At 39.0% G+C, this 25,618-nt stretch overlaps 2 protein-coding genes across 4 annotated transcripts in view; one reads left to right on the top strand and one right to left on the bottom strand.

Annotated features, from left to right (window-relative positions):
* Window positions 1–6,417: 6,417 nt before the first annotated feature.
* LOC117476406 lies at window positions 6,418–15,511 on the bottom strand. The gene is given in 11 exon segments (XM_034122939.1): window positions 6,418–7,065; window positions 9,741–9,867; window positions 10,033–10,083; window positions 10,607–10,675; window positions 11,811–11,921; window positions 12,991–13,066; window positions 13,068–13,258; window positions 13,516–13,612; window positions 13,910–14,172; window positions 14,327–14,387; window positions 15,387–15,511. Coding segments are annotated over 10 exon segments (1,506 nt in total). The 5' UTR covers window positions 14,382–14,387; window positions 15,387–15,511; the 3' UTR covers window positions 6,418–6,599.
* Window positions 15,512–15,659: 148 nt separating this feature from the next.
* Window positions 15,660–25,618, top strand: part of plgrkt (plasminogen receptor, C-terminal lysine transmembrane protein) — a 15,422-nt gene continuing 5,463 nt past the window's right edge. The window contains exons 1-2 of one of the 3 annotated variants that reach the window (XM_034122953.1): window positions 15,660–15,751; window positions 18,052–18,153. In XM_034122953.1, coding sequence (XP_033978844.1) covers window positions 18,073–18,153 — 81 coding nt within the window. In that variant the 5' untranslated portion in view covers window positions 15,660–15,751; window positions 18,052–18,072. Of the gene's footprint in view, window positions 15,752–17,492; window positions 17,619–17,648; window positions 17,972–18,051; window positions 18,154–25,618 lie in introns of those variants that run through there. The other 2 variants (XM_034122952.1, XM_034122955.1) reach the window with 2 other exon arrangements.

Genomic DNA, 25,618 nt, shown 5'->3' with positions numbered 1-25,618 from the left:
TGGAGTGTAAAGAGCGTCAGAGTGTGTGAAGCCACCCTGAAGATCTCATCAAGGATCCAATCAGAGCGTGAATACAGAATGCACTCTCCTCTTGTGATGTGATGATTGGGGGACAGGGGGGGGGGGACAGGGAGGACATTGAGAGAGCCTGTCTTGAGCGAAAAAATCTCTGCATATGCAAATTGAAGAAAAAAAAAGTAATGGATTTGATGTTCGTAAGAGTATCTGTGACCCTTTCAGGGATGTAGCAACAGGCTCGCAGGAAAAGAATATGTGCAGATTAGCCTATTAATATTTATAGATGTAATTGGTTGAGCTGTGTGGCATGCGGCCTTGTTGCGCCTGGTGTAATGCCAACCACGTTTAGGGGCTAATCCAGGTGGGTGCTCTTACTGCCTCTAACAGGGAAATGGCCGGCCATTTTAGGAGGAAGCTGGATATCCTAATAATCAGGTAAACTAATACCGGGCGGTGAGAGTGTTTCCTTCCGGAGCTCTTGGCATGTCAGTCATTGGCAGAATTGCTCCTGTCTAGTCTGCGAGCCATTTTAACTCAGAGGAACATGCACTCTTTCTCCCCTGATTTAGGAAGGACCACACGGGCCCCTTTTGATAGCCTCTGTACTCACGAGGAGGCTCCCCAAACGTCGTAGGGACCAACCAGACGCTCCAACACACACCTCCTGCTTCTCCAATCTGAACAAAGCGTTCCTCAGTCTAAAGTGGTTAAACTGTCATTTCGAATCGTCTGGACATCGTGATTACCGGCATGGGAGGAATTATATATTTAGCTTTATGTCCGTCGCCATTTCCTCCCCCCGCCCTGATCTGAAGTGACTAGCCAGTAGTGCCCTCGATATTACTATCTCTGAGGAGTTTAAACCTTCCCCCAGGAGACAAGTGTAATCAAGGGCTGCCAGCGGGAGAGAGGGAGAAAGAGAGAAGGAGGGAGGAGGGTGTGGGGTGGAGGGTGTTGGATCCCTGTAGTGATGAGATAGTGGAGGGAATGATAATGGACCCAATTTAAAAAATATATTTCTTCTTCCAAAACCTTTAAAGAATACTGAAGTTCTCAGCCAAGAAAAGAAAGAAAATATGGAAAGGTATCTTCTATGACCTACTTTTTTTTTTATATTGATAAAAATGATTTAATATATTATCAGTACATGGACAATATTTCCCCCAAAAATACTTTCCTTTTGCTGTCAATTTTGCATGTTGCAATAGTTAGTAGAAAATGTCTAGTATCTTTGCTTCAACAAGTGAAATTAGAGCTGGGTTGATTAGGATACAACGAGGAATAAATCATTCTGTCCCTGCAAAAGTTTCAAGTATTTATTTTTTAATTCAGGCCATATGTCATGTTTTCAGATAGTTTAACTTATTTAAAAATATGTTATTGTATAGGCATTATGTCGATAAGTTTCCAACACATCCAAAGGAGTTTTTTAAATGCAGAATAAGGCACTAGAATCAAGAACAATTATTCTACTAAGTGGATCTGTACTCAAATATATCCACATGCCACCTGTTTTTTTTTTTTTTTAAAGGAAATGGAGGATTTACTTCAGCTAATCCTACAGCTAATAACCAAGTTTAAGACAATCCAGCTGTGATGTGCTGTAGTCCAGAAAGAACTTCACATACGGATGAAAGCTGTTGCATGCATGCACACGTACCAAGACACACCTCTCCTTTGCTATTTTTACATTGAGTCATTATTTGGGAAAACATTGAAATATTCTTCCCCAAATTGTTTCCACAATACACTTCTAAAAAACATTGTTTCTCAGTAAATCCACAACGCCCCCCCCAGGATCTCATTAATCCTGAAGAGACTCATTCATCCTCAATAACGTCACCGCTTGCTCATAAATAAAAGTGACCGTTTGGAAAGCAGATGAACGCAGCCAACGGATTGGACAGGAAGTCAGTTAATCTGCAATCCAATCCGGCTCGAGTCTAGTGAAACGCGGCTCAGCTTGGCCGACCGAGGCCTGGGAGGAAGGAAGTGAAGGACTCAGGAAACAGTGTTCAGAGCTTTCACCAGTCATATCCATCACGGTGCACGGTGATGGAAGCATGTGTGTTCATGTGTGTGTGTGTGTGCCCCCGTTTCACCAGTCGTATCCATCACAGGGCTCTGTCTCCAGGCCCGGGCAAGAGAGCTGGAGAGTCATTAGAGGGGCTGGGCTGCAGCTCTGCACTTTAACTAAACATCTTTTCCATAAAATAAATGCTTCCAGGTTAGTGTGGGTCCCGGAAAACCCAGGTCGCCTCGCTTTTGCTGCCACTCATCTGATCCCAATTACCAGACAGACTAGGTCAGAGCCAGCGGAGACTATATGGATGCAGACTTTACTCGTGTGTAAGACTTCAGTGATAACCCAACTGTGGCATCCTTTGGCTTGAATCCACACACCACCATGCACATATGCCCCGCCACTTTACAGTACTCTATCTGTGGTAAAGAAAGACAAATCTGTTTTTTGTCTATGTCTTTGACTGGCATTATTTTGACACCTATATTATTAGTGAGATCTAAAGCCACTTCGACATCTATAGTGGTCCTGATTTAGCATGGAATGACATTGATTTCCATTTCACTCCTTATACACATCTATCTGTATACACATTTTAATTTCTCTATCACAAAAATATTCATATCATTTAGGGAGCACAATGTTGCGTATAACAAGAAGATGTTTTGAAGTGGTTTCCATATATAATATAGTATACTATATATCATATCAACAGGGGTCTCATGTATAATCATCTCATGTCATATCTGCATTTTAACAGTTACAGCAATTAAGATGGAAAAGTTGTTAAAGGATGTCTTGTGCTCTTTTATGTCATGGCGTATTATTTCATATTTAAGAATTTGTTTTTGAATTTTTGCCCTTTGTCTATAATCTCAACAATATTTTTGGTGTTTTCATTTACAATCGTGTCCTTACCGTTTTATACAATTTTAAAAACGGTTTTCTTCTAAAGCTAGTCTTATACCCACCCTGGTGGAACATATCATGGTTATTTACTTAGTTTATTAAAGGCATTGAAGGACTGAATGCACAACTATCACCTGTTGCATCAGCTTAACAAACTCTAAAACGTCACTCTTTTATGGCTGCGTAAAAGCTGACATTAGAAGATCTCACCCTCCACCCAGCACATCCATAACATTTACTCCAGTTGTGTTTCATGTATGAGAGAAACTTGATCTTTGGAAGAGTCGATCATAGTGATGTATATGTGCTTGTGCATGTGTGTTTATGTGTGGACACAGCGTGCCTCCTACATTATTGAATAATTGTTTCCTGATGCTCTCCTCTTCCCTAGAATATTAATTACCAAATGATGAAACCGCCTCTTTGGTCTGGGGGGTTAAAGGAGGAAATGAAAAGGGGGCCACACATGTAGGAGACCGTCCTTTTTGATGGGGTTAACTCTTATTTTGTGTGGGTGCTTGCGTGTGTGTTTGTGTGTCTGTGTGTTCGTGTTGGGATGGGGTATAGCAGCATCTATGTTTGGGGGTGAAGTTTCAGGGGTAGCATTTGTTTCTCCGATTTAATGTATGATGAGAATATCCTGGACATCTGGAAGAAGCAGTTGTATGTTTGGCACAAAATGGCCAATAAATACATTTTTCTCAGCCCCAAAGTAAAATATGATCAAGCAGAGCAGGAAAGCATGAAAATGGAAAGTTGAAAGCTGTCAAATGCTGCTACGGTCTTTTGTGAAGGACACTCCTGTAAAAGAGTCAGATACATGAATATTAATGCAAGCACACGCAGATAATTGCAAGAAGATAGCAATGACTTCTATAAAAAACGCATAGATAGTGAAAATATATAGTGACACAGTTGACTCAGTTGGCCCTAACCTTATGATCTTTGTCATAAGACTCCATCAAAAATATCTTTTTTGCATGTAATGGGTTTTTTCTATGACCCTTTCATTCCGCATTAGTTAACATAATTTCTTGATGATTCATAATCAGCAGACATCAGAAACCATGCACAGCTCTCACACTGAGCCTGCATCAAAAGGAGGATGGCACCATCTAGTGAAACTATGCAGCGATGAAACACTGCATGTTTTACTGTTCAGAAATAGGGTTTGACGATATTAAACAAGAACAAAAATAAACTTAATGTTAACTAATTACTAATCATCAATACCCTGTGCCATTTACACCAGTTGCAGTTTATTAAACTTACTTTAATTTAATTCAATATTTTTATTTTTCAAACACTCACCTTAGTAGGCTTAAAAGAGATCGCTGTGATCAATACTGACTTAAAACATATAATCGCTAACACAGTTTGTATACATATATATTCAAATACACACACATTTATAAGAAAAGACAACAGATATTAAACACACAAACCTACTGACAAAACTGTTATATCTTTGCAGGTTTGAAATCCAACCACAAACATAAACATGCACTCACTGGAATGGCCAACAACCTTTTTTTCTTATTCTCCATCAAAATTGTTTAATATTGATTAAAGATTTTATATATTTTTCCACACCATGCCTTCTCTGATTTTACCTTTCTTCTACCATGCTATATGATTTAATCACATTTTGCATTCCCAAACAGAAACCATCTTCACCAGAACAGGGACATGGTTAGCTTTATCACATCATGCCTGTGCAGCTGTGGGAAAAGACTCAAGCCAGTCAGTAGGAACCTGGGGGCAATTGGCTACTGTTGTGTACCTCTTACTTTCCCCCTCCTTGGTCTTGTTAAGCTGCAGGGAGCATAGTTCTGTAGCTTGACAAACTGCAGTAATGCCTGGTGATGGTCCCTGTCCTCAGTCCTCTTTGCATCATCTGAGGTCATTGCTTGTGGTCAAGGCATGCTGGTACACCCCTTTTTCAACTTGTTTCACAATGAAGCCTGTGATTCAACAGATTGCTGCTTCCTTGTACGCAGAGAGATTGCAAACATCTGGAAAGTCCAAAAAGATGAACAAAAACTCTTCCGCTGCCTGCAGTTTTCACAGTTGCAGCAGATGTTGAGTCAGTTAGTGACACATGAATGAACTGGAGATAGCCTACTTTAGCTCTTTTCACAATACTCAAGGGCGCTTTGGCTTTGTCACTCTTCTGCTTTCTCTGCACCATTTTAATATAAAAGGTTTAATAAGCAGAAACATTGACCCCTGCTCATTTCTGCCAACACTGTTAACATATTAGTTAAATAATACTAGAATTTCACTCACCAAGAAAACTGGAGAAGATACTTCTCGGATGGTCTGTTGGTACAATCACCTACACTTTTTGTCTGATATTTGTTAGAAAATCACCCCAAAGGCACTGGGCTGAGAAGACATGTTCAGAAACTCCAAATAGCTATGGGCTAGCATAGCAGAAAGCTAATGCATAACAGTTGGGCCGGCACCTGTCCTTCAAAACGGCCACACCCTTATTTAAGCATACGGTTTAGCCTGAATATAACAGATTAGTTATAATGTTATATTTAAAAAAGCACCCACAAAACCAGGCTGTAAACTGTATATGTTAACTTCTGTTGTAAAGTTGGGCATTTAACATGAAGGTCTATAAAGATTGCTGAGTTGCCACTCGATGAACTGCGGTTTTTGGCACTTCTGCATGTGCTTCATTGCTCTGGGGTTTGCTGCTTGATGCCTGCACCTGTTTATGTGGCCGTGTAAAAATAACATCAGATTGGAGATAACCTATATCTTCTGCAAGGGCGTATTTCATTTGGTCATGGACTGTTCATTTTTTTAACCTTGTCATCCTCTGCTAAGCCTTTTATCTTATACCAGTAACATAAACTCAAACACAAGAAATATCCATTCTGTCACATAGTAAGTCTTTAGCAGTTTGTCCTTGTCAATTAATAAGGAAAAAATAAACGTTGTACAGAAACATGTTGATGAGAAACACAATTATGAATAAGTATCAATGTTGCAGCTTTAGGGGATAACCAGTGCAATAGAATAAGGGTACAAATGAGTCACACTTGCTTAATACATTATCAAAACATGCTGACTGAAGCGCAATTACTCATTAGTGTGTGAGATGAGGCGAGATGATCCAATTCCTGGAGAGCATATAGAAATAAAAGAAAAAGCTTTTTGAAAATCTAATGTTACTGGAATCAGTGAGCTCTCTTGCCAGGAACACTCTTAAAGTCGCTTCCCTTTTCACATACAGACCATAGAAAATGTTCCCGCTGACTGACCCTAATAATAACCTTTCTTTTTTTCGTGGACTGTGTAATGAACAGAAACAGAAACAACTGCAATCACATATTAAGTTTCGGATCGGTTACAGAGAGTTGGATGGTGTTGCTGAAACCATTTTCAGGATTTCAGAGATGACTTGAATTGTACCATGTTTCTGTAATGTATGTAATTAAAAAAACAAAAAGTAGATAATACAAAAATAGAATTTATTGCGTATACATAAATTGAATTCAAAATGTTTTGCAGCATATAAGGGCTCATAGAAAATCTAGTCATACATTCACAAAACTAGTAACATCATACAAATATGTATATAAAAAGTACATAATGTCTTTGTTTTTGCACAAACGTCTGTGCCCTAAGAACGTCATACTTGGTTGTGGATCTGCAGTGTACGTCCTGTCACAACTGTGTCATTGAGTATTGGACATTGTCCGGGGCAGGAAGTGACCAGCACCCTGCATCCTTCTCTTTCCATTAGAAACTTCTTCACGGACTCGTCAAACAAATGGTTCCCTTCTCGGTACCCATCCAACACCAGCAGAGCCTCACTGGTTAACAAAGTCCTCAACTCATCCCCTGTCTTTTGCATGAGAGAAAGTTGCATCTTTATTTCCTGAAACAAGTCGCCCTTCACTCTGCTGCAGTCGACGTTGAAAAGATATCGAACAGTGCTGAGATTGAGAAGTTTAGAGACGGCATGTGTGGGATCCTCAGTCCAAGAAGAAACCAGGATGTTGGCTGTCGTCTTCCCGCTTCCTGGGGGTCCCTCGAGGAAAACTACTTCTCCAGCTTCTGGGAGTAAAGCTTGAAGACTCACAGACTGGCCCTCACTGAAAACAAGAAGAGGTGATGTAAGCTACATAGCTCTGAACAAATATTAAAACCATAGCCTTCAGCTGTGTCAACCAAATACATCCACGGACTTGCTTTCATTTTTTAAGGCCCGTCACATCAGCATTTACAACAACAACAATCAGTAAATGCTAATTATGGATTTCCTCGACAGGGTTATCGTTGTACGTTTGGTAATGTAATGTATGTCAATTGTACACTATCATGGTAGTGATGGGAATTCCGGCTCTTCTTGGTGAGCCGGATCATTTGGCTCGGCTCACCAAGAAGAGCCGGCTCTTTCGGCTCCCAAACGGCTCTTCAGTTTACCACATATTCAGTGGCGGCGCCAGAGCATTTTTGTTGGGTAATCTATGGTAGGGCTAACCCATACAGTGGTGGTGCTCAAGTCAGTATTTGCAATGTAATTACATACACGCTATATCGCCCCCTTGACAGTGAAACGCCACGCGTGAGGTTTAGATTATTTCCCTGTCTCAATCAAAATGGAACTGTATGAAATAAAACGGCACATTTGTCTTGTAGTAAATAAAAGGGATCACTGTGAACGTGACGTATGATAGTACACGTTGAAGATCCAATGGGGATACTGAATGGCGGTTTCGATTGATCTCAATCAATAAGGCATGACCAGAGCCGTATATATAAAGGGCATGACGCAGATCCAACGTTGCGTTGCTCTGATTGGCTGTAGGTCTATTCAAATTGCATTCGGAGGCATTTTGATCTGACCGCGGCCGCGCTGATATTATAACGCCAGAGAATTTCCACACCTTTAGTGTATAAAACTCCCCCACTACTTAGACTATTCCTTGCACCCCTCTTACGGGCCGTCTCCACGGCAGCGTTAAAAAATCTTGAAACGCTTCTGCCCATTCACTTTGAATGGGGTGACGTCACTTTTTTTCGCTTTCGCCGAAATGCATTGTGGGCAGGCGAGCGGAGATTCTCAGGATTTTCAAGATCCAAAGTTGAACAATGTTCAACTTTTGAAGCTGAGGAGGAAGCGTCAGCCAATCAAATCCCGTGTACGCAAATCTGACAGTTCAAGCTCTAGCCAATCAAACGGCGTGTATGCTGGGAGAGCCAGACCGCAGGTCATTTCCTCATATTCCAAAAAATGGAGGAGAAATTAGCGGTAGGGAATCAATCACCCGGTGCTTTATGACCAGACCTACCGGGATATAAACCGGAGGAGCCAGGCATGGAGGGAGGTGGCAGAGACAGTGGTATGTTTTCGCCTGTTTTGGGGAGTTTATATCCAGTTTACTTCGGGCTTTTTGGCTTCGTATGTCGCGGGCGGGAGATTCATGTGATTGGTTGATCGCAAAAAAATCCCCAAGCCTCAGATACGCCCACCTCCAAGATTTTTTTAACGCTGCTGTGGAGACGGTCCGTTATAGCATAAGCCCGAATGGTCTCAACCATATTGCATCAGTAACGTCGTGCACTTGTTGTTACAGCAGGATCAGTTTGTGTGCTGTGGACACGACCCGTATATTTTCACAATCCGTGTTCTCAACATTTAGCATTTCGCTTATTATTTAATTGAATTTGCATCACTTTTCATGGTGGGGCTAAGGTGGGGCTAAGCCATTTCTTGGTATGGCTGTAGCCTACCCCAGCCATACCCTGGCGCCGCCACTGCACATATTATACCTTTTATAATTCAATCAAATGTAGCCCTGTTTTGACTAATGCTTTATATGTGTACACATATCACTTAAATTATTCAATACATCCTTTGTACTGAAGTATTCAAAAGTAAAAATTACATGTTTAATATCAATTATTTGCTGTGGCCAATTGTTTTCATTGCATTTACAGACCCTTGTATCTCTCTGATACCATCCAATTAATGCACAGACTTGCTTGTAAACCACGCTACACAAAGCAGATAGCAACACAAAAACTTAAGCATAGACATTTAAAAAAAGGGGCTACTGTATCGACATTTTAAAATTATATTTAAAGAAAGGGCCCTGACAAAACAGCAGGGCTCTATTTCAGTATTAACTATAGAAAAAAAGACAGCAACAGCTGACATCAAATCTTTGCTGAGCCCAAGGATAATCATAAATAAATAACATAGTGAAAATAAATATATTGCAATGCTCAGTACAGCAGCATCCAACCGTCTCTAATCATAAAAAAACATAATAAAAATAAATGTATTGCAATGCTCAAAACAGCAGCATCCAACAGTCTCTAATCCTTGGATATTACATGTAACTGCATGCATGCACGGAGCAGCTGTAGCGCGGAGATCATCATATCATTCTGTCTTGTATTACTTAAATTTAAAAAAAAAAAAAAAAAAAACGGCTCGTTCGCGGGCGCGAGCCGGCTCCCGTCGTTCACTTAAAAGAGCCGGCTCTTTGAGCCGGCTCGTTCGCGACCGACACATCACTATATCATGGCAGTCCCTAATGTAGGAAACTATAGTAAGTTAGCGTCTTCATCCGTCTTTATTTAACCCTGCTATAAACTGCCCTTCCAAGCTAGCTAGTTGAAGGTAAATAGACTAGGGGGGTCACTAAAATGTTTCAATGTTATGAAATAAAATGAAAAGTGAATTGTTCCTACTACTGAAAATAAGATCATAGAAGTGTGGCGTCCTTGTAATGAATGTGAAGATGTGTTTGTGACTCACTTGTTTTGCAGCCTGTGAATCAGCTCCTCCGCAGCGAAAGCTTCGCAGTGAGGTCTCACCTCGGTGCTGAGCGGGAAGTTGGAATAATGTTCTTTCAGAAACGCCCCCAGATGTTCCTCCATGCAGCCTACAGACAAAGAAACAGACCTGATCATTATCATATCAATGTAATTCCATTCAAATAAGGCAAATAGTGTGAACAAAGCTTCTATTTTTTTTTAACAACATTTTTGTAAAGTAATTGTATACATAAACTGAAAATATTAAATAGGGAGACATGAGAGTCCCGTACCTTCATTAAAAAGTGTTTTCTCTTCATCGTTGCCTTTGTTTTTTGCTAAACCTGATGGAAAGGAACAGCATTGTTAGAAACACTCATTCAAACAGTGTGATCTTCATTAAATAGTTCATTATTTCATCATAGCTAGAAGTGACTATACAGTTGTGTAAATCCACTCAGATTCACCTTAATGCAAATTCAAATCAATTGCATCTAAGAAAACTATTTGTAAATGTACAACTTATGAAAGCAGAACTCTCCACTTCTTTAATCATGATATTGTTAAGTCCATGTAATGAAATCAGCTTTCACACACTGTTGACACTTTTCATTTATGGAATAGCTGTGTTTCAGTCCAGACACCTTCATTGAGTATTTCACATGTACAACTTTAACACTGGCTTATTTTATGACTGTAGGTGTTTTTCATTTGTAACTTATGAGAAGTGCTTTGAGTTTGAGCTCTTTTTGTAAAAGCACAGTTCATGTTTGCTCACTTACTTGGTGAGATTAGGGTAAATCAATATGATTAAATACATAGAAAAGTTGACTTATTTGTAACTTGTTCAGCTTTGTTCGTACTCACAGGCAGCAACAGAAACGGATTTGAGTCGACCGTCAACCAAAAGGTTCCTGGTGCTATGACCTCTGCAACCTATGGAGAAGAAAACCTTATTAATTGACTGTGTTGCTCCAGCATGTGTGTGTGTAAGGATGGCATTTTTATAAAGCTGACTACATAAAAGTAGTTTCAATAATGCAGCTTAGTAAAAATATATCAAATATGTTTGTTTAAAAATCATCAACTTAGCCGTCTTTATGATTGACATTGGAAATATTTAGTTGTATAGCGTCATTTTACATTTCTCTTAAAACAAAAATCATAGGTATCTGGACCCTAGGCTGAAGTTTCCCTTCTTATCATGTTACACATTCACATGAATATAGCAACTTGTAATAAGTCCATTATTGAAATGACGTATGTGTTTATTTGGGGGAATACTACCAACAAGCCATGCTGAAAAACCACTCACACATTAACTAATGGCCTCAAATTTCCCTGTTATCAACCAAGACCAACATGGGTGTTTCCAAAATTAGTACCTGTCATGTGCACAGAGGAAATGAATGACCAGCATGCCGGCAAAATTCCCTCCAGATGAAGCTAAAGCGTATGTCTAAGTTATGTCAGCTTACAGAAATACTTCCTCTTCTTTGTGCCAAAACTGAAACTGACTCAGCATATACAGTTAGCGTCTTTCCAGTTATAAATGACATCGTTTTTTACTGGCAGGAAACAATTGGTTGTATTAAATGTCCCTTAGGCCACTCTGAGTTTGACATAATAATGTAACACTTTGGATGCTGACTAATGATTTTGGCACTACTGTAAATTGTTTGAGGTGAGATTAAAGAAATATTTTTTGGCTTCACAATAAGGTTCTGCTTAAAAGTTCAATTTATTTTGTCTTTAGTCATTGTAGTACTTTGTGATATATTTTAATGGGTTGTAATAGTGAAAAATAAACCAGTGTGTTTACTTGTAATGAGGAAATCATAAAGGATACACAAACTGGAATCTCCACCCTCTTTCCGGCAGATATTCTTTAACCCTCTAATGACCCTGCTATCCTGCTGCACATGTGGTTTGGTTTGGCTGCATTGTCCCTTTGTAACTTTAATATTTCGCAATCTGTGACAAAAATGATTATGCAACTGCTGTATTTGCTTTAAGCTTGTCCTGAGTTCGTAATGTGCTTTACACATGAAGAATTGAGTGACTGCTTTACCTTTTTGTCGTCGGTAGAAGAGCATTGCAACAATAATGGCAACCATTATCACACCTATGCTCAGAACAATGATGAGAGCATCATTTTTCTTCTGAGGAACAGGGATTTCATCTGTGCAGAGAGTGAAGAATGATGAGGGTTAAAATGTGCAACAAAGCATTCATATTCAGCAGTGCAATGACACTTGACGTGTTTGTATTTTAATTGTTATTCCTACGATTACAAAATGTTTGACCACCATGGAAATAACCAAATATACCAAAGACAAAAATATTGCTCACTTCTTCTTTGTGGTAAACAACAACAACAAAAAACCGCAGCAATTAGAGATACTTCAGCTTGCATACTCGTTTTGTGATGAGCTGCCCTGATCTTTTATTACTTTTCTTGTTTTTGTAGTTGTATTCACAGAGCTTTTTTCTTTTTTTAGCAATTAAAAAAACCCTTATACTTTCTTATTTTCAGTTTGTCAAGTTTAAGCATCTAAAAGAGACAATAATCATTCGCCCACATATAGGCAGAAGCATGAGCACAAACACACACACACACACACACACACACACACACACACACCACACACACACACACACACACACACACACACACACACACAAGCCACACAATTTCACACGTCTTTTGTAACATAACTCCTACAATAAAGCTGAATCGAAGCTCGAACCCAGACACTACCCACATCAGCTTCACTGGAAAAGCAGGGTAAAATCTTATGACTAATGTAATGCTTGTATTTCTCCTTTTGTCATCACATTGTGTTGACAGCAGATATCTAGATCAAAAGAGACTGAACACAACAGGAAACAGCAGTAGGCGGTGATAGGTAGGCACATGATGATATTATATTTCCTGTTTTTAGATGAGAATATTCAAAAGGTTGACTTGAGTCAATGTACTCTGTTACATCCACCAATTGGACACATTATCTGTTTGCTGGCTTCTCATTTGATTCTTTATCTTTTGTAAAATTGTTGGGTGGCAAAAAAGCTGAAAATAAATAAGGGAGGAAAGACAGAAGAAAGTTCACTGGCCAGACTTGACCTGCAGATGTTGCAATATACTGTAAGAGTCAACCTATAAAACCCTGTGTGCTTTCATATTATCTCCATCCAATTGATAGAGTCCTGTGTGATAAGAAAGCCTTTGAAAGGAAACCAAAATGTACCTGGAATTTGAAATGTTGCGGAGGAGCCATCTTTTGTAAAGATACACGTGTAGTTGTTTTTTGGCCGACGAACTGACGCGTATCTGACTGGTGACATTGACAAGCTGCTGTGGAGTTGTCACAGCAGTGGTATTCGGATTGAATGTCTTCAGGTGTCCATCCTGCCACATAACAGGAGACTCCGGGTATCCCTCAGACTGGCAAGAAAGCAGCAGCTCATCCCCCCCTGCAGCCTTCTCAATGTGTTTAGTCACTGATTTATAAGGTGCTAGGGAAGAATCAGATAGAAAGAACATAGTCTTAACATTGTGATCATAAAGGCTTACATGATAAGGGAAATATCTTGTCGAAAGAAATTGAGCCAAAATCATTCTTTACCGAATTGAGTAATGTTCTGCTTAGTTTCATTTTCATTTTGAGATATACTGTGCTCAGAAATGACCCCAGGCTATTGCAAAAAAAGCATGACTTCCCAGAACAAGCCCATTAGGATTTTGCAATAAAAAGTAACACTGTCAGACTTACCAACAACAGACAAAGTTGTGGTTTTATAATCAGCTCCTTCTCCTGTTTGCACAAAACACTGGTATGTCCCAGAGTCATTGATCCTGAGTCTGGAGATCTGAAAAGAGACAAAATGAGAAAGTTCAGACCTTGGATTTGTTTATGTCCATAAAACACATATTCCCTCATGAACTAAAGGTTCCGATGAACCTTCTTATTATAATACAAGGTATCATCTGTGCCTTCTTGGCAGGTATACATGATACCTTAATAAGCAGGAATTGTATAGTCTGCCTGGGAATTTGAACATCAGTAATTCCCGATAGGAGTAAATTATTCAGTGGAAATTTGACTGGAAATAACCTTGCCTACTCAGATTCTATGTAATTCTAGGAAAGTGACTCCCATTATTCACCTTTAGTTTGGACCAGCCGCCCCACAGCTCATCATTGAGAAGCATCACTCGGCCATGGTAATCAGGATCCTGGGATGCCGAGTTCTCCTCCCAGTTATCCATACGGTACACGTCCCGGACCAAGGTGGAGGTGAACCAGTGCCACGTCACCTTCAGGTCAGCAGGAGAGTTTGATAGTTTAGGCTGAAACCTGCAGCCCATCACAACATCTTCTCCAAACGTTGACTCATACACGGTTCGCTCTGCCTCAACAGTGAACAACACTGCAGGGAAATAATACATAATAAAGTCAGACATCATCAATATGCTAAACAGCCCTGGAGCAATATACAACATTGACTTAATAGAAATGTTTAATGTAAATGCAATTGGTCCTGTGTGTGCTCTTGTTTATTCATACACTTTTTTACTACACACCTGAGAGGGATGGTTGAAACATGACATTCAAAACTACAATAACGGCCCAATCCATTGAGTCCTAAGGAAGAAACAAAAGGGGGTTTACAGATGTTGAAATAGTTAGCTAACTGTCTAACTGATAAAGCTGAGTCATTTTACTGGAGAAGGCAAGATGTGAATTCCACCGTAACTAGATTGATCTAGTATTAATATGCTGACACACACACACACACACACACACACACACACACACACACACACACACACACACACACACACACACACACACACACTAACACACACACTAACACACACACACACACACACACACACACACACACACACACACACACACACACACACACACTCAACATCACATGTAGGTCACATACATTTTATTCCTATTACCAGCATGACTCAGCACTGAAAATCCAGTAACTTCCCTGATGGATGAGTCATGACAGGGAAACAAACTACAAGAAAGATGCTGTTGGATGCTGTGACACACACACACACACACACACACACACACACACACACACACACACACACACACACACACACACACACACACACACACACACACACACACACACACACACACACAGTCAACAATGCTAGTCATGCTTCATACACATACACACGTGATTTTCTGTGCAGATTTCCTGTAAAATGAAAATGTCAACAGCATTTCTGCAGAACTTGTATGACTTTGAAATTGGGAGAGCTGACAATGAGTATTGAGCTTTGTCAGTCGTTTGGTTCACAAAAAGCATCATTTAAATAAAGTAAATTAAAAGTAGGTGTTAGGACCTTAACATATTTAGCCTGCAACAGTTCATATAACTGTATTGGTATTCAAGCTACAAAGCTAGACATAAAGGTGATACATGTCCAATACAAAAATATATAATATTGGAAATAAGGAAAGTGAATGCATAAACATCAGCCATAAAAGTATACTACATAAAATAAAAAACAATAAAAATAATAATGATAATATACGATTAGAAGTTGTGCAACCCCCAACTACTGTTCATCTGTTAGCTGTTGTTATAGGTCAATGATATTTTCTTACCTGCTGGTCATATATCAGATAATGTTGGTGGTGTTTTCATCAAGTGCTCCCTTCTTCTGCAGTCTGCTCCGATGCTGCTATTCATATCAAGGCAAGAGGGAAATCCCAACTCGAAAACACACCCACACACACTTTACTGTCACGCGGCTCGACATTGGGTCAATCGAAAATTCAATATACTTATTGAATATTTACGGCTGTTGTGAATAGGCTGTAAAACACATCATAAAACCTTTTACATTCAAATAATATGGACCGCGACTAGGAAACAAGTAGTAGCCTACCAATGAACACGGAAGTAGACAGTAAGAACAATCTTATCTTACACTGGCTTTACCTCAAAAGTCATAAAATGGGGACATACAGTAAGTAACCCTCAGCCGTAAAATATTTATTGGAAAATACTTGTCTGTACACAGTATCCAGGTACATTGATTTATTTGAATGTATTATAATACTTAAAGCCCCAAAAGTAAAAATACTCATTATGCAGCAGAATCGGAATCTAAATTACATTGTTGAAAATGTTATTAGGCTACTTAATGAAAATATGAAGCAAATTGTATTTACTTTAAAGCCTGCTGGGAATTTTTACTACAAAGAATTCCCCATATTACTATAAATAAATAACAATGGCTGTTAAATGGATGTAATTAGGAATACACGTAAAATATTTCCCTCTGAAATGTGACAAAGTAGAAGTGTAAAGTAGCAGAACATTTAGATAATTAAGTAAAGTAAAATCACCGCTTAATTCGACAAAGAACTTGAGGTTGGTGTTTGTTTCTTTCCATCTCTGAGGATATAACACCACGAGTATTACTTTCACACAGGCTTTCACAAAGGTCTTTTGGAAAGATGGAAAAAAAGTTTTGTATACAGTTTTTTTTGTTACATCGAAATGTTTCCTGTCCCTCATGACTAGGCAACCCCTTGGAAAATCCTAAATAGTTTTGGAGTTTACTACCCAGATCACTCATATACAATACCACTGCATTGTCCTTGCAGGAAGGGTTTGTGATACAGATCTTGTGTAAATAGGTTTTATTCCCCATGTGATATCCAATTGGTTAATGTCTAATGAGGTAAAAACATTGCTACAGCATTTGGTATGACACTAATGTATGGTAGCCTACTGTTAGGGTGTAACCAGGATGTAAAAAATACTGAGAGAAAAAGTCAAATAGAGGTGAAGTTGAATACATTGTGCATTAGTTTGCTTCATTGGTTGATCATTATTGTTACCTTTAAGTTACTTGTTGAAGTATGGCTCAACGATTTTAATACATATGCAACTCTGACCTAAATCAACAGTAGAAAAGGGGAAAATAGTTGATGGACACAGTAATCAGAATCAGAACCAGTAGTCCTTTATTCGTCCCACAGCAGGGACATTTACAATGTTACAGCAAAGGGACAGTCACAAAAGGCAAAAAGTAAAACAATTATTTGTGTTGAGTTAATAGTGCAATATCAGGTGTTATTTGTCCAGCAAGGTGGAAGTTGGGCAGGAGTCCCCCATGCTTTTTGTAATGCATTAATGAAAAAATATAGCTTGGTTTGATATGGTTCAGTGCAGAATGAAGATTTTCACTTTTACTTTTTAAACAAAAAGCAGCTTGGGATGCTAACTCTCCCACATAGTTATTGTAGTATCCTCCCACTTAATATGGCCCTGGTTGTGCAAAGTCCAAAGTATCCACTCAACTTGTGTTTGGTGCATAAACTGTATTTATAAAGGTTTGGTGCAACGACTGTAACAAAAAACATCTACATTTAGACAATATGTACACCCACAAACCTTTATATATACAGTCTATGCCACAAACACCAAGAGAGGGCGCCATTTAATTGTTTATGTGAAACTAGCCTTCAACCACGGACTGTAAAGTGCCTTGGACAAGCACTAAACCTATTAAACACAAATAAGCAGTGTGTAAAAAAATGTGAGGGTGTACTGTTATCATAATGTTTTGTCATTTGGAAAGCATCATCCTTGTTTATGGTAGAACCGTAGAACGTGCTGTTTTGCTTTTAGTTTTATTTTGGAAGTTTAACCGGAAGTACCATGTTTGTTTATTGCATGGTTTATTGTTGTCACTGATCTTACTTTAGGTTACAGGTAGACCGGAAGTTAGCAGTTTCTGATTTCGTGCGCCACACGTTTTGTTTTCATAGAGACATTGAATTTCTCGTCACGAAAGTGTCATTACTGTCTTCAAAGTACATTAGGTATGTAAAACTCAAATGTTTTGTCAACCTAGATAGCGTTAACACTCAAGGTTAATCATATCGGGTGAAGCGTGGGGAGCTACTTTATGTTTTAATATTAGCCCATGACGTTTGCCAAATTAATTAACAAGAGAGCCCAAACATCACAGAAACAAACGTCAAGTCGTCTGCTAACTTTAAGCAATGCTAGCACCTAGAATTAGCAACACGTATACGTTATTAGCATGAAGTTATTCGACAGAAACGGTGAAATGAAGGACGAGTGAGCTAACGTTAACTAAGTTAGGCTGACAGCTCTAAGTTAAGCTACAGGAAAGTGAAACCATGACGGTGACATCAAGTAACATGTTAAAGTAAATGCCGTTTTAACGTGTGTTTGTACCTCTAATATTAGTTGTGCCTGTTAGTTTGGTAACGTAATCTGTGTTTTTAGGCCAGCAGTTACAGCGCCACCATGGGGTTTCTACTGTCTAAATCCATGGATGCAAACTTTAAAAAGCAGCAAGAATTTATGCTCCACAATGCAAGGCTGCAGGTGAGTAAAGTTACACCACCTCACATACTATTAGAATGAATCGTTTATTACATGCACCTGTAACAACGTGGTACCTGTGTCAGGGGGGACATGGAAGTGAGTGTTGGACTACTTTGCACACCAATACCAACTGGATTAACTGACCAGAGCAATTCACTGCACACAAGGCCCTAAAAGCCCTAGGTTCACTGTTTGGCAATTTCATGAATTGTCATATTCTGAAGTAATATGGAGAATAAAGCACACATCTGACACAATGATGACCTGCATTTGCTTCCTGCTTTATCCCCTGATCCAGGGACCCTGTTTTTGAAAGAGTCCCAGTGTCAAATCAAGCTTAAAGATTCAAATATAATTGTTTTATTTACTTATATTGCACATTTTCCTGATAATGTATTTTTTGTTGTCATTGCAACCCAGCAAACGTGAATCCTGCAATCATATTTTTTAATGTAATAACTACACAGCACAACATTACAACCAACATAATGTATGTTTAATGTAATTACTATATAGCAAACATGGTGCAATGTAATGTTCCAGGGTAATTTTCTACCAGCCCACACAAACAAGAATTCTGGTATTTTTTCCAGAAAGCGGACACAGGCCATCTATCTGGCCATCACATTAGTCTATCTTATCTATCTGTCTTGTCAGCGTGGCGCTCTGTCTTTCTCTTTGGATTCACACAGTCAAAGCCAATAGTATAAGCTTCAGTGTGAGTCTCAGCATTTCCATTTAGGGACCACAGGTTTTATTGCACTCATTGTTTCATTTAAACAAAGTATTGTTTTTTCCTTCTCCTTTTTGGAGCCAATTGTTGTGATGTATTCATGCCTGTAAGCTGCTGAGCAGCAGGTGGGATGTGTGACTGTCATAACACCAATAACATTATCCTACGTAAACCAAAAAGCTATGTTGTTTTCTGCCCTGTAATTTCCCCTCTGCTCTTCCAGGTGTAAATGTGGAGTAGAGGATGAATATTAATAAGAATAATATTATTTGGTTATCAAATCAAATCAGGTTTTATTTATAAAGCACATTTAAAAGCGATTTTTATGGCAAAGGTTTAGCAATCAAGTATCAGAGCTCCCTCCTTTGGTAATGAAGGTTATTCACAAATAAATATTAGACACATGTTTAAGCATTGCTGTATATACATTCTTTCATTGACTTACTACAAATAGTTTCATATTAATAATAGCCACTCACTATTGCTTTGAATAACTTAATGAATAAGAACTCTCTACTTTTTCATAAAATTGGATTGATGCATTTAACTGTTCACATCTTGGCTGAACAAAAAGAACCAAACATTTTGAACAGTCACTAATGTCATGGTACTGTAATTGTGAAATTATATCTCTTATCTCCACGTTTAATTAATAAGATTGCTCCTGGCAATTTCTGAATATCTGGGAAGCCACGCTGTTGCCTCCCCCTGCATTAAGATGTCAAAGTGATTGCTTGACTGTGTTTTCAAGTCAAATCATTCAAAGCTAATTGTTCCTTTCCTTGTGGCCTCTCAGGTCAAAGTCATCAGGCTTTGTCTTTAAATCATGATGCCCATCTTAAACATTACCGGTACTTGAGAATTTAGTGTATAGGGGTTGTTTTTTTATGACACATTTCCCGAGGATGAATGACAGCTGTGAAAAGACGTCAATGAGGTTTTATATTTAATATTTAAAGTGGGTTCTTGTGGGCTAATAATAAGGTTGTGTTTTTCATTCACGGTTCCTGCTTTTGAGTGGCTTTTATTGTGACGTAGCTTAGTGGTAAGTTTCATGTTTATAAAAGTTTTTTTTACGACCATGATCACCTTCTTAAGATAATGCAAACTCTAATAATGGACAGTAATATTGCTTGTTTAGCCCTTTTTCCCAAAAAGAAATGATACAAAAAGAATAAGTACTTTTACGGAAACACACACTGAACATCAATTACTTTTCCTGAAGTACTACAATGTACAATACAGGTTCATTAAAAAATAAATACAGATACATCCTGATCAGGCATACTGTATGTAAGACTGTAAATGAATGCTGTATTTTTAAATTAGGTTGGGAGGGCAGCTTAAAGCTTTAAAGCCACTTCGGCCATTAATGAAGTGCTCTGTAGCGTATTAATCATTATACAATACAATACAATACAATACAGCTTTATTTATATAGCACTTTAAACTTCCAGACCAAAGTGCTGTACAGGCAAATAAACAAAACAAAACATACAAAAAGTAACACAGCTCACACACCATAAAACAAGTACAAGTAAAAACAATAGACAATTTAAAAGCAATAAAATTCAACGCTCTAAAAGATGTTAATACGCTAAGGAGAAGAGGTGGGTTTTAAGAAGCGATTCTAAAGCAGGCAGTGTGGCGGCCTGTCTGATGTGCAGGGGTAGATCGTTCCACAGTGTGGGAGCCGCTACAGAGAAGCAACGGCCCCCTCTGAGCTTTGACTTGGTTCTGGGCACATTCAGGAGCAGTTGATCCGCTGACCTGAGAGGGCGGTTGGGCGTGTGTAAGGGTGTAGCTGCTCAGAAAGATATGGTGGGGTCATGCCATTTAGGAATTTAAAAGTAGAGATGTCCCGATCCGATCACGTGATCGGGGATCGGAGCCGATCACGTGATTTTCAAAAGATCGGAATCGGGAGAAAAAAATCGGGGGATCGGGAATTTTTCTTTTTTTTATAAAATATTTTTATTTTATTTAATGTTACAAAACAAAAATGACCATGTTCACGTCTTAAAGTCATCCTGAGGCCTTAGTTTTGGTTTTTAAAATACACAACAGCCAGATGCAATGTTTGCAAGGCGGAGGTTCCGCGTGGTGGAAAGAACAGAGCTACGTTCAACACGACCCAATCTAATACAAACACCAACACAACACGACGAGTACACAGCGGCCACTCAGGTAACGGCACTGAAACAACCCGACACTTTCAGAGACCTTTTAAAAGGAAAGAGAAACTGCCCCCAGAACAGTGAAAAGGCCAAAAAATAACAGCCAAGATAGCTGAATTCATCGCGTTGGATGACCAGCCGTTATATGTTACCTTTTTTTTCTCTTAATGCATTGCATAAAGATCAGATCGGGAAAAATTGGTATCGGCAGATTTTCAAAATCAAATGATCGGAATCGGATCGGGAGCAAAAAAAGGTGATCGGGACATCCCTATTTAAAAGTAAACAAAAGGATTTTGAAATGAATCCTAAAATGTATTGGCAGCCAGTGGAGCGAAGCCCAAAATGGGGGAATGTGGTCATATATTCCGTGTTGCCAGTTAAAAGCCTGCTCGCGGCATTTTGCACCCGCTGCAGACGAGCGATGGGAGGACCACCACTGACCCCCATGTAGAGAGAGTTACAGTAATCCAGCCGAGTGCGTGGACAAAGGCATGGATTACTGTCTCAAACTGCTGTCTGGAGAGAAAAGGTTTTACTTTGGCTAGCTGCCTCAGGTGATAAAAGCTTGTTTTTACCACAGATTTAATCTGACTCAAGTTTTAGTTCATGGTCCGTTTCAATGCCAAGGTTCGTAATGGTGGGCTTGATGTACTGAGCCAGGGAACCCAGGTCTACGGAAGTGATGCCAGTGGTGCTACCAAAAACACCATTACTTCAGTTTTTTCTTTTCATTCAGTTTTAGGAAGTTGCACGCAATCCAGGCCCTTCTATGTCCTCTAGACACTTTAGCTGTGGGCTAATTGAGTAACCCTCCTTCTTTGTTAGTGGGACATAAATCTGGCTATCATCAGCATAAGATAAGATAAGATAAGATAGTACTTTATTGATCCCAAATTGGGAAATTGTTCCATAGCAGTGGAATGCGATTGCCGTTGCTTTTCTTAAATATGGACCCAAGAGGGAGCAAATGGAGGGAGAATAGCAGGGGGCCTAATACTGAGCCCTGTTGGACCCCATACAGGAGTGGAGCAGAGGGATGACTCGGAGTCACCAAGGCTGACAGAGAAAGTTCTGTCCTTCAGATATGACCTGAACCATTCCAGGGGCTTTCCCCTCAATGCCCACCCACTTCTCCAAGCGAGAGATCAGGATGTCATGGTCGACTGTATCGAAAGCAGCAGTAAATCAATAAAGTAGAAGCACAACGCAAGTCCCCAGAGTCAGTAGATAAAAGGATGTCATTAAAAAACTCTTTAAAAGCGCTGTTTCACTGCTGTGCATAGTTTTTAAAACCCGGATTGGAAAACCTCCAGTATATTGTTCTCTTCCAGAGAAAAAACATAATTTGACTGTAGGACAATCTTCTCTCCAGGATTTTTGACATAAAAGGCATTTTGGAAATGGGCCTAAAATTAGCCAGAACTGTGGGATCCAGACTGCGTTTTTGAATACTGAGGTTTGCACTACTGCATGCTTCAGGTTTTCAGGGACCTTCCCTGAGAGCCAGACTGCTGTTTGTAACATGCCAGCACAGATGGTCCAACAGTGGGGAAAACCCTATTCGCGACAGGAGAACCCAGAGGGCTTTAACTTGGAGACAATCTCTTGTACAAAAGACAGTGCTACAGGCTCAAACTGATTAAAGACAGCAGAGCACAGTGCAGGCACTGAGGGGGTCATTTGCAGGAGCAGAGAATTTGAGCTCTAGTGGAGTTTACCTTATTAATAAAAAGTAAAGAAAGTCTTCACAGGCCGCGGAGTAACGGTATTCTGGGGGGCATTAAGGACCAAATCAATAGTCTGAAACCAGAACACGTGGCTTCTTTATATAATCAGTTCGCTACAGGAGTACTAGTGGCTAAAACAGAATTGCTATTATCTGGTCTTAGTTAAAGACTGCTCAATATTAGAGAATGAATAAAGGGAATAATAGCTATGTCCCTCAGGTAAAACGTGAATTACAGTTATACCTCTTTATTTGTCCACTACAGGATTTTGTGACCTGCAAATTTGAGTTTAACATCATAGAATGTTCAAACAGCTTTATCAAGAGGGTATAAACATATTGTTATAATAAATGTTTTGTCCAAATCAGGAACATATCCAAAAACAGCATAAAAAAGAAAAAGAAAAATTCCTCATGTGTTGCTTCTTCATCATTAAACTATCTTAACTGTTGAAGCACATAGTTGCTGAGAACTGTTTTTAGATAGCCCCAATTCTAAACACTTGCAATTATGCAACCTTTGTTTATTTAATTGGTCAGGAATACGCAGGGGACATGTTAGACTTAGACAAGTACATAGTAATCATCATATCTATGTTTTTGTTTGGCATAGACTGTTTCAATGATGGACTGAGTCACCATAATGTTACCTCGCAACCTGTTTTGCAAACCACCTTTCAAACATAGCAGATTATGCCCTTAACTATGTACAACTCTAAGCCTTTAAATAATTGAAAATGGCAAGTTATAAAACTCTCTCACCCTTATACGCTTATCATAAATACAAAAAATATACTTTGTACCTGGATTTACATTTTGGCACCAGAGGCTGTTGCTGTGTTCTACTTCTTTCTGTGTGTATACTGTAATGATGTGTGTGCATCAGCTCTCCAAGCAGCAACTTGCCCTGCGTATGCGTGAAGCCTTTAGAAAATGTCAGTGGATTTCTAGCTTACGTTTCGGTTCTGATCTCACCTTGTCACTTTCAAAATGAAATAAGGGATGCTCATTTCTTTCTGTTACTTTTTCTTCACTGCTCTTTACAGGCACTGTCTTCTCTAGTATTGCGTCATCCTCAGTGATGTTCCCTGTTCCTTCCAAGCGAGAGACAAAGAGTCTATTTTTAAAATACACACGTAGTGGTAAAGGTAACACTGTGCTTCTTTCTCATTTTGTTGTGCTGAAATGTGAACATGGGTTTAGACATGTCCACGTTACGAAGTTCAAAGTCCTGGAAGTATTTTTAGAGAGCTTTGTTGGAAATGGAAACCTCATTACGTTATCTGGTATCAACCGAAAAACAAAAGCTGACAGTGGAATATTTAATCATTTTCACTTGTAATTTTAAACTGAAAGCTTTTTTTAAGAGGGCATTTAACACTTAGCATTTTGTTATTGGTACCAAAAATCTACAATTGTATCTGGGATACTGTTAGAAATCTTCAAATGATAGCTAATTTCCAGTCATGCTGTCAGAAGGCATGGAGCCAGCGGTCTCTCAAACATCCAAGATCTGTGATTGTTACCAGATATCGAGTGATTTTGATGTAAACCACATTTGTGTTTACATCTGTGGGGTTGAAAGTACATGTAGATGTTTGTATGTTTGGATAAGTGTGTTCCTGTTTGTTACTGAGATTGCGGTGAAGTAGCAGATGTAGCAGACGCGTATTGGCAGTTTGAGGCTTTGATTCAAAGCGGTGAGTGGGGTGCAGCAGAGAGGGTGTTGAGTTTCCGGATGGTGAGAGCGCTTGCTGGCAGTGTTTATGCTTGGTGTTAATGATTGGCGCGTTCATCAAAGATGAGTTTAATGTCCTGGAGGATTTTCGCAAATTTGAAACTCAATTCCATGTCAGCTGCATCAACGCTAATGATGCTGTGGTTGTGGAGGGTGGAGATCAAACTGTGTTCCTCCTTTACTGGCATTGGTTGGCATCAGGGCTGGGAGTAATACAATGTTTATTGGCAATTAACATTATTATTTCTTATCGGTTTATCAGAATACCTTTATTAGTCTCACAGAGGGGAAATGTACGTTGTTACAGCTTAATGTTACATATGTTACATGCATAAAAAAGTATTAAATAAAAAAAAAGGTTATAATAAAAAGTTACACAATTTACAAAATACACATCCTGTAACAGTTCTTAGGATTTAGCAGCCAGGTATATATTGCACGGTTATTAACGGCATATATATATATTGCACATATATGGTTTTATTTGTAATTTATTCTAAAATGTTGACGTACCACAAATAAATAAGGGACAAATATTATGTCCATTGTTTTTTGTGTGTTGTTGGACGGGTCTGATATTTAATGAATCATAATGCATTTGTTATGATAACATAACTAGAGTTCCAAAACACATATTAAGAGGTCTCCTTTTGATGGTCTTATGATGGGTATTTTTGGGTGGGTGGGTGGGTGGGTATCTTTGTTTTTTACAGGTAAAGGATGAATTAAACAAAAGTATAGGCAGATTCATTCATAATGAAAATAATTGTTAGTAGAAGCCATACAAGCATTTATAAGCATTACATTTCAATGCATCACTTTTCATCAGCCCATTGGCAAGCTACAATCATCAGGTGTTGGCTTTTGTATCAATACAGAACACTGATTATACTTTACACCTACACTCAAATAATTTCTCTCTCTTATTAACTTTGGAATATTCCACTTTTTGCTTCTAAAGTTTCAGCCGGGAACTAAAGTGATGCAAGTGACTATCATTGACAAGAAGTAGGCAGTTTCAGGGAAGGTTAATACAACCAAGCATCCCGTATCAATGAGCTACTTCCTGTTCTGCTTCCCTGATGAGA

The sequence above is a fragment of the Trematomus bernacchii genome, unplaced genomic scaffold (genome assembly GCF_902827165.1).
Source record: "Trematomus bernacchii unplaced genomic scaffold, fTreBer1.1, whole genome shotgun sequence".
In the NCBI taxonomy this organism is placed as follows: Eukaryota; Metazoa; Chordata; class Actinopteri; order Perciformes; family Nototheniidae; genus Trematomus; species Trematomus bernacchii.
Note: the sequence above shows the minus strand (reverse complement) of the source record. Positions and strands in the feature narration are given on the sequence as shown.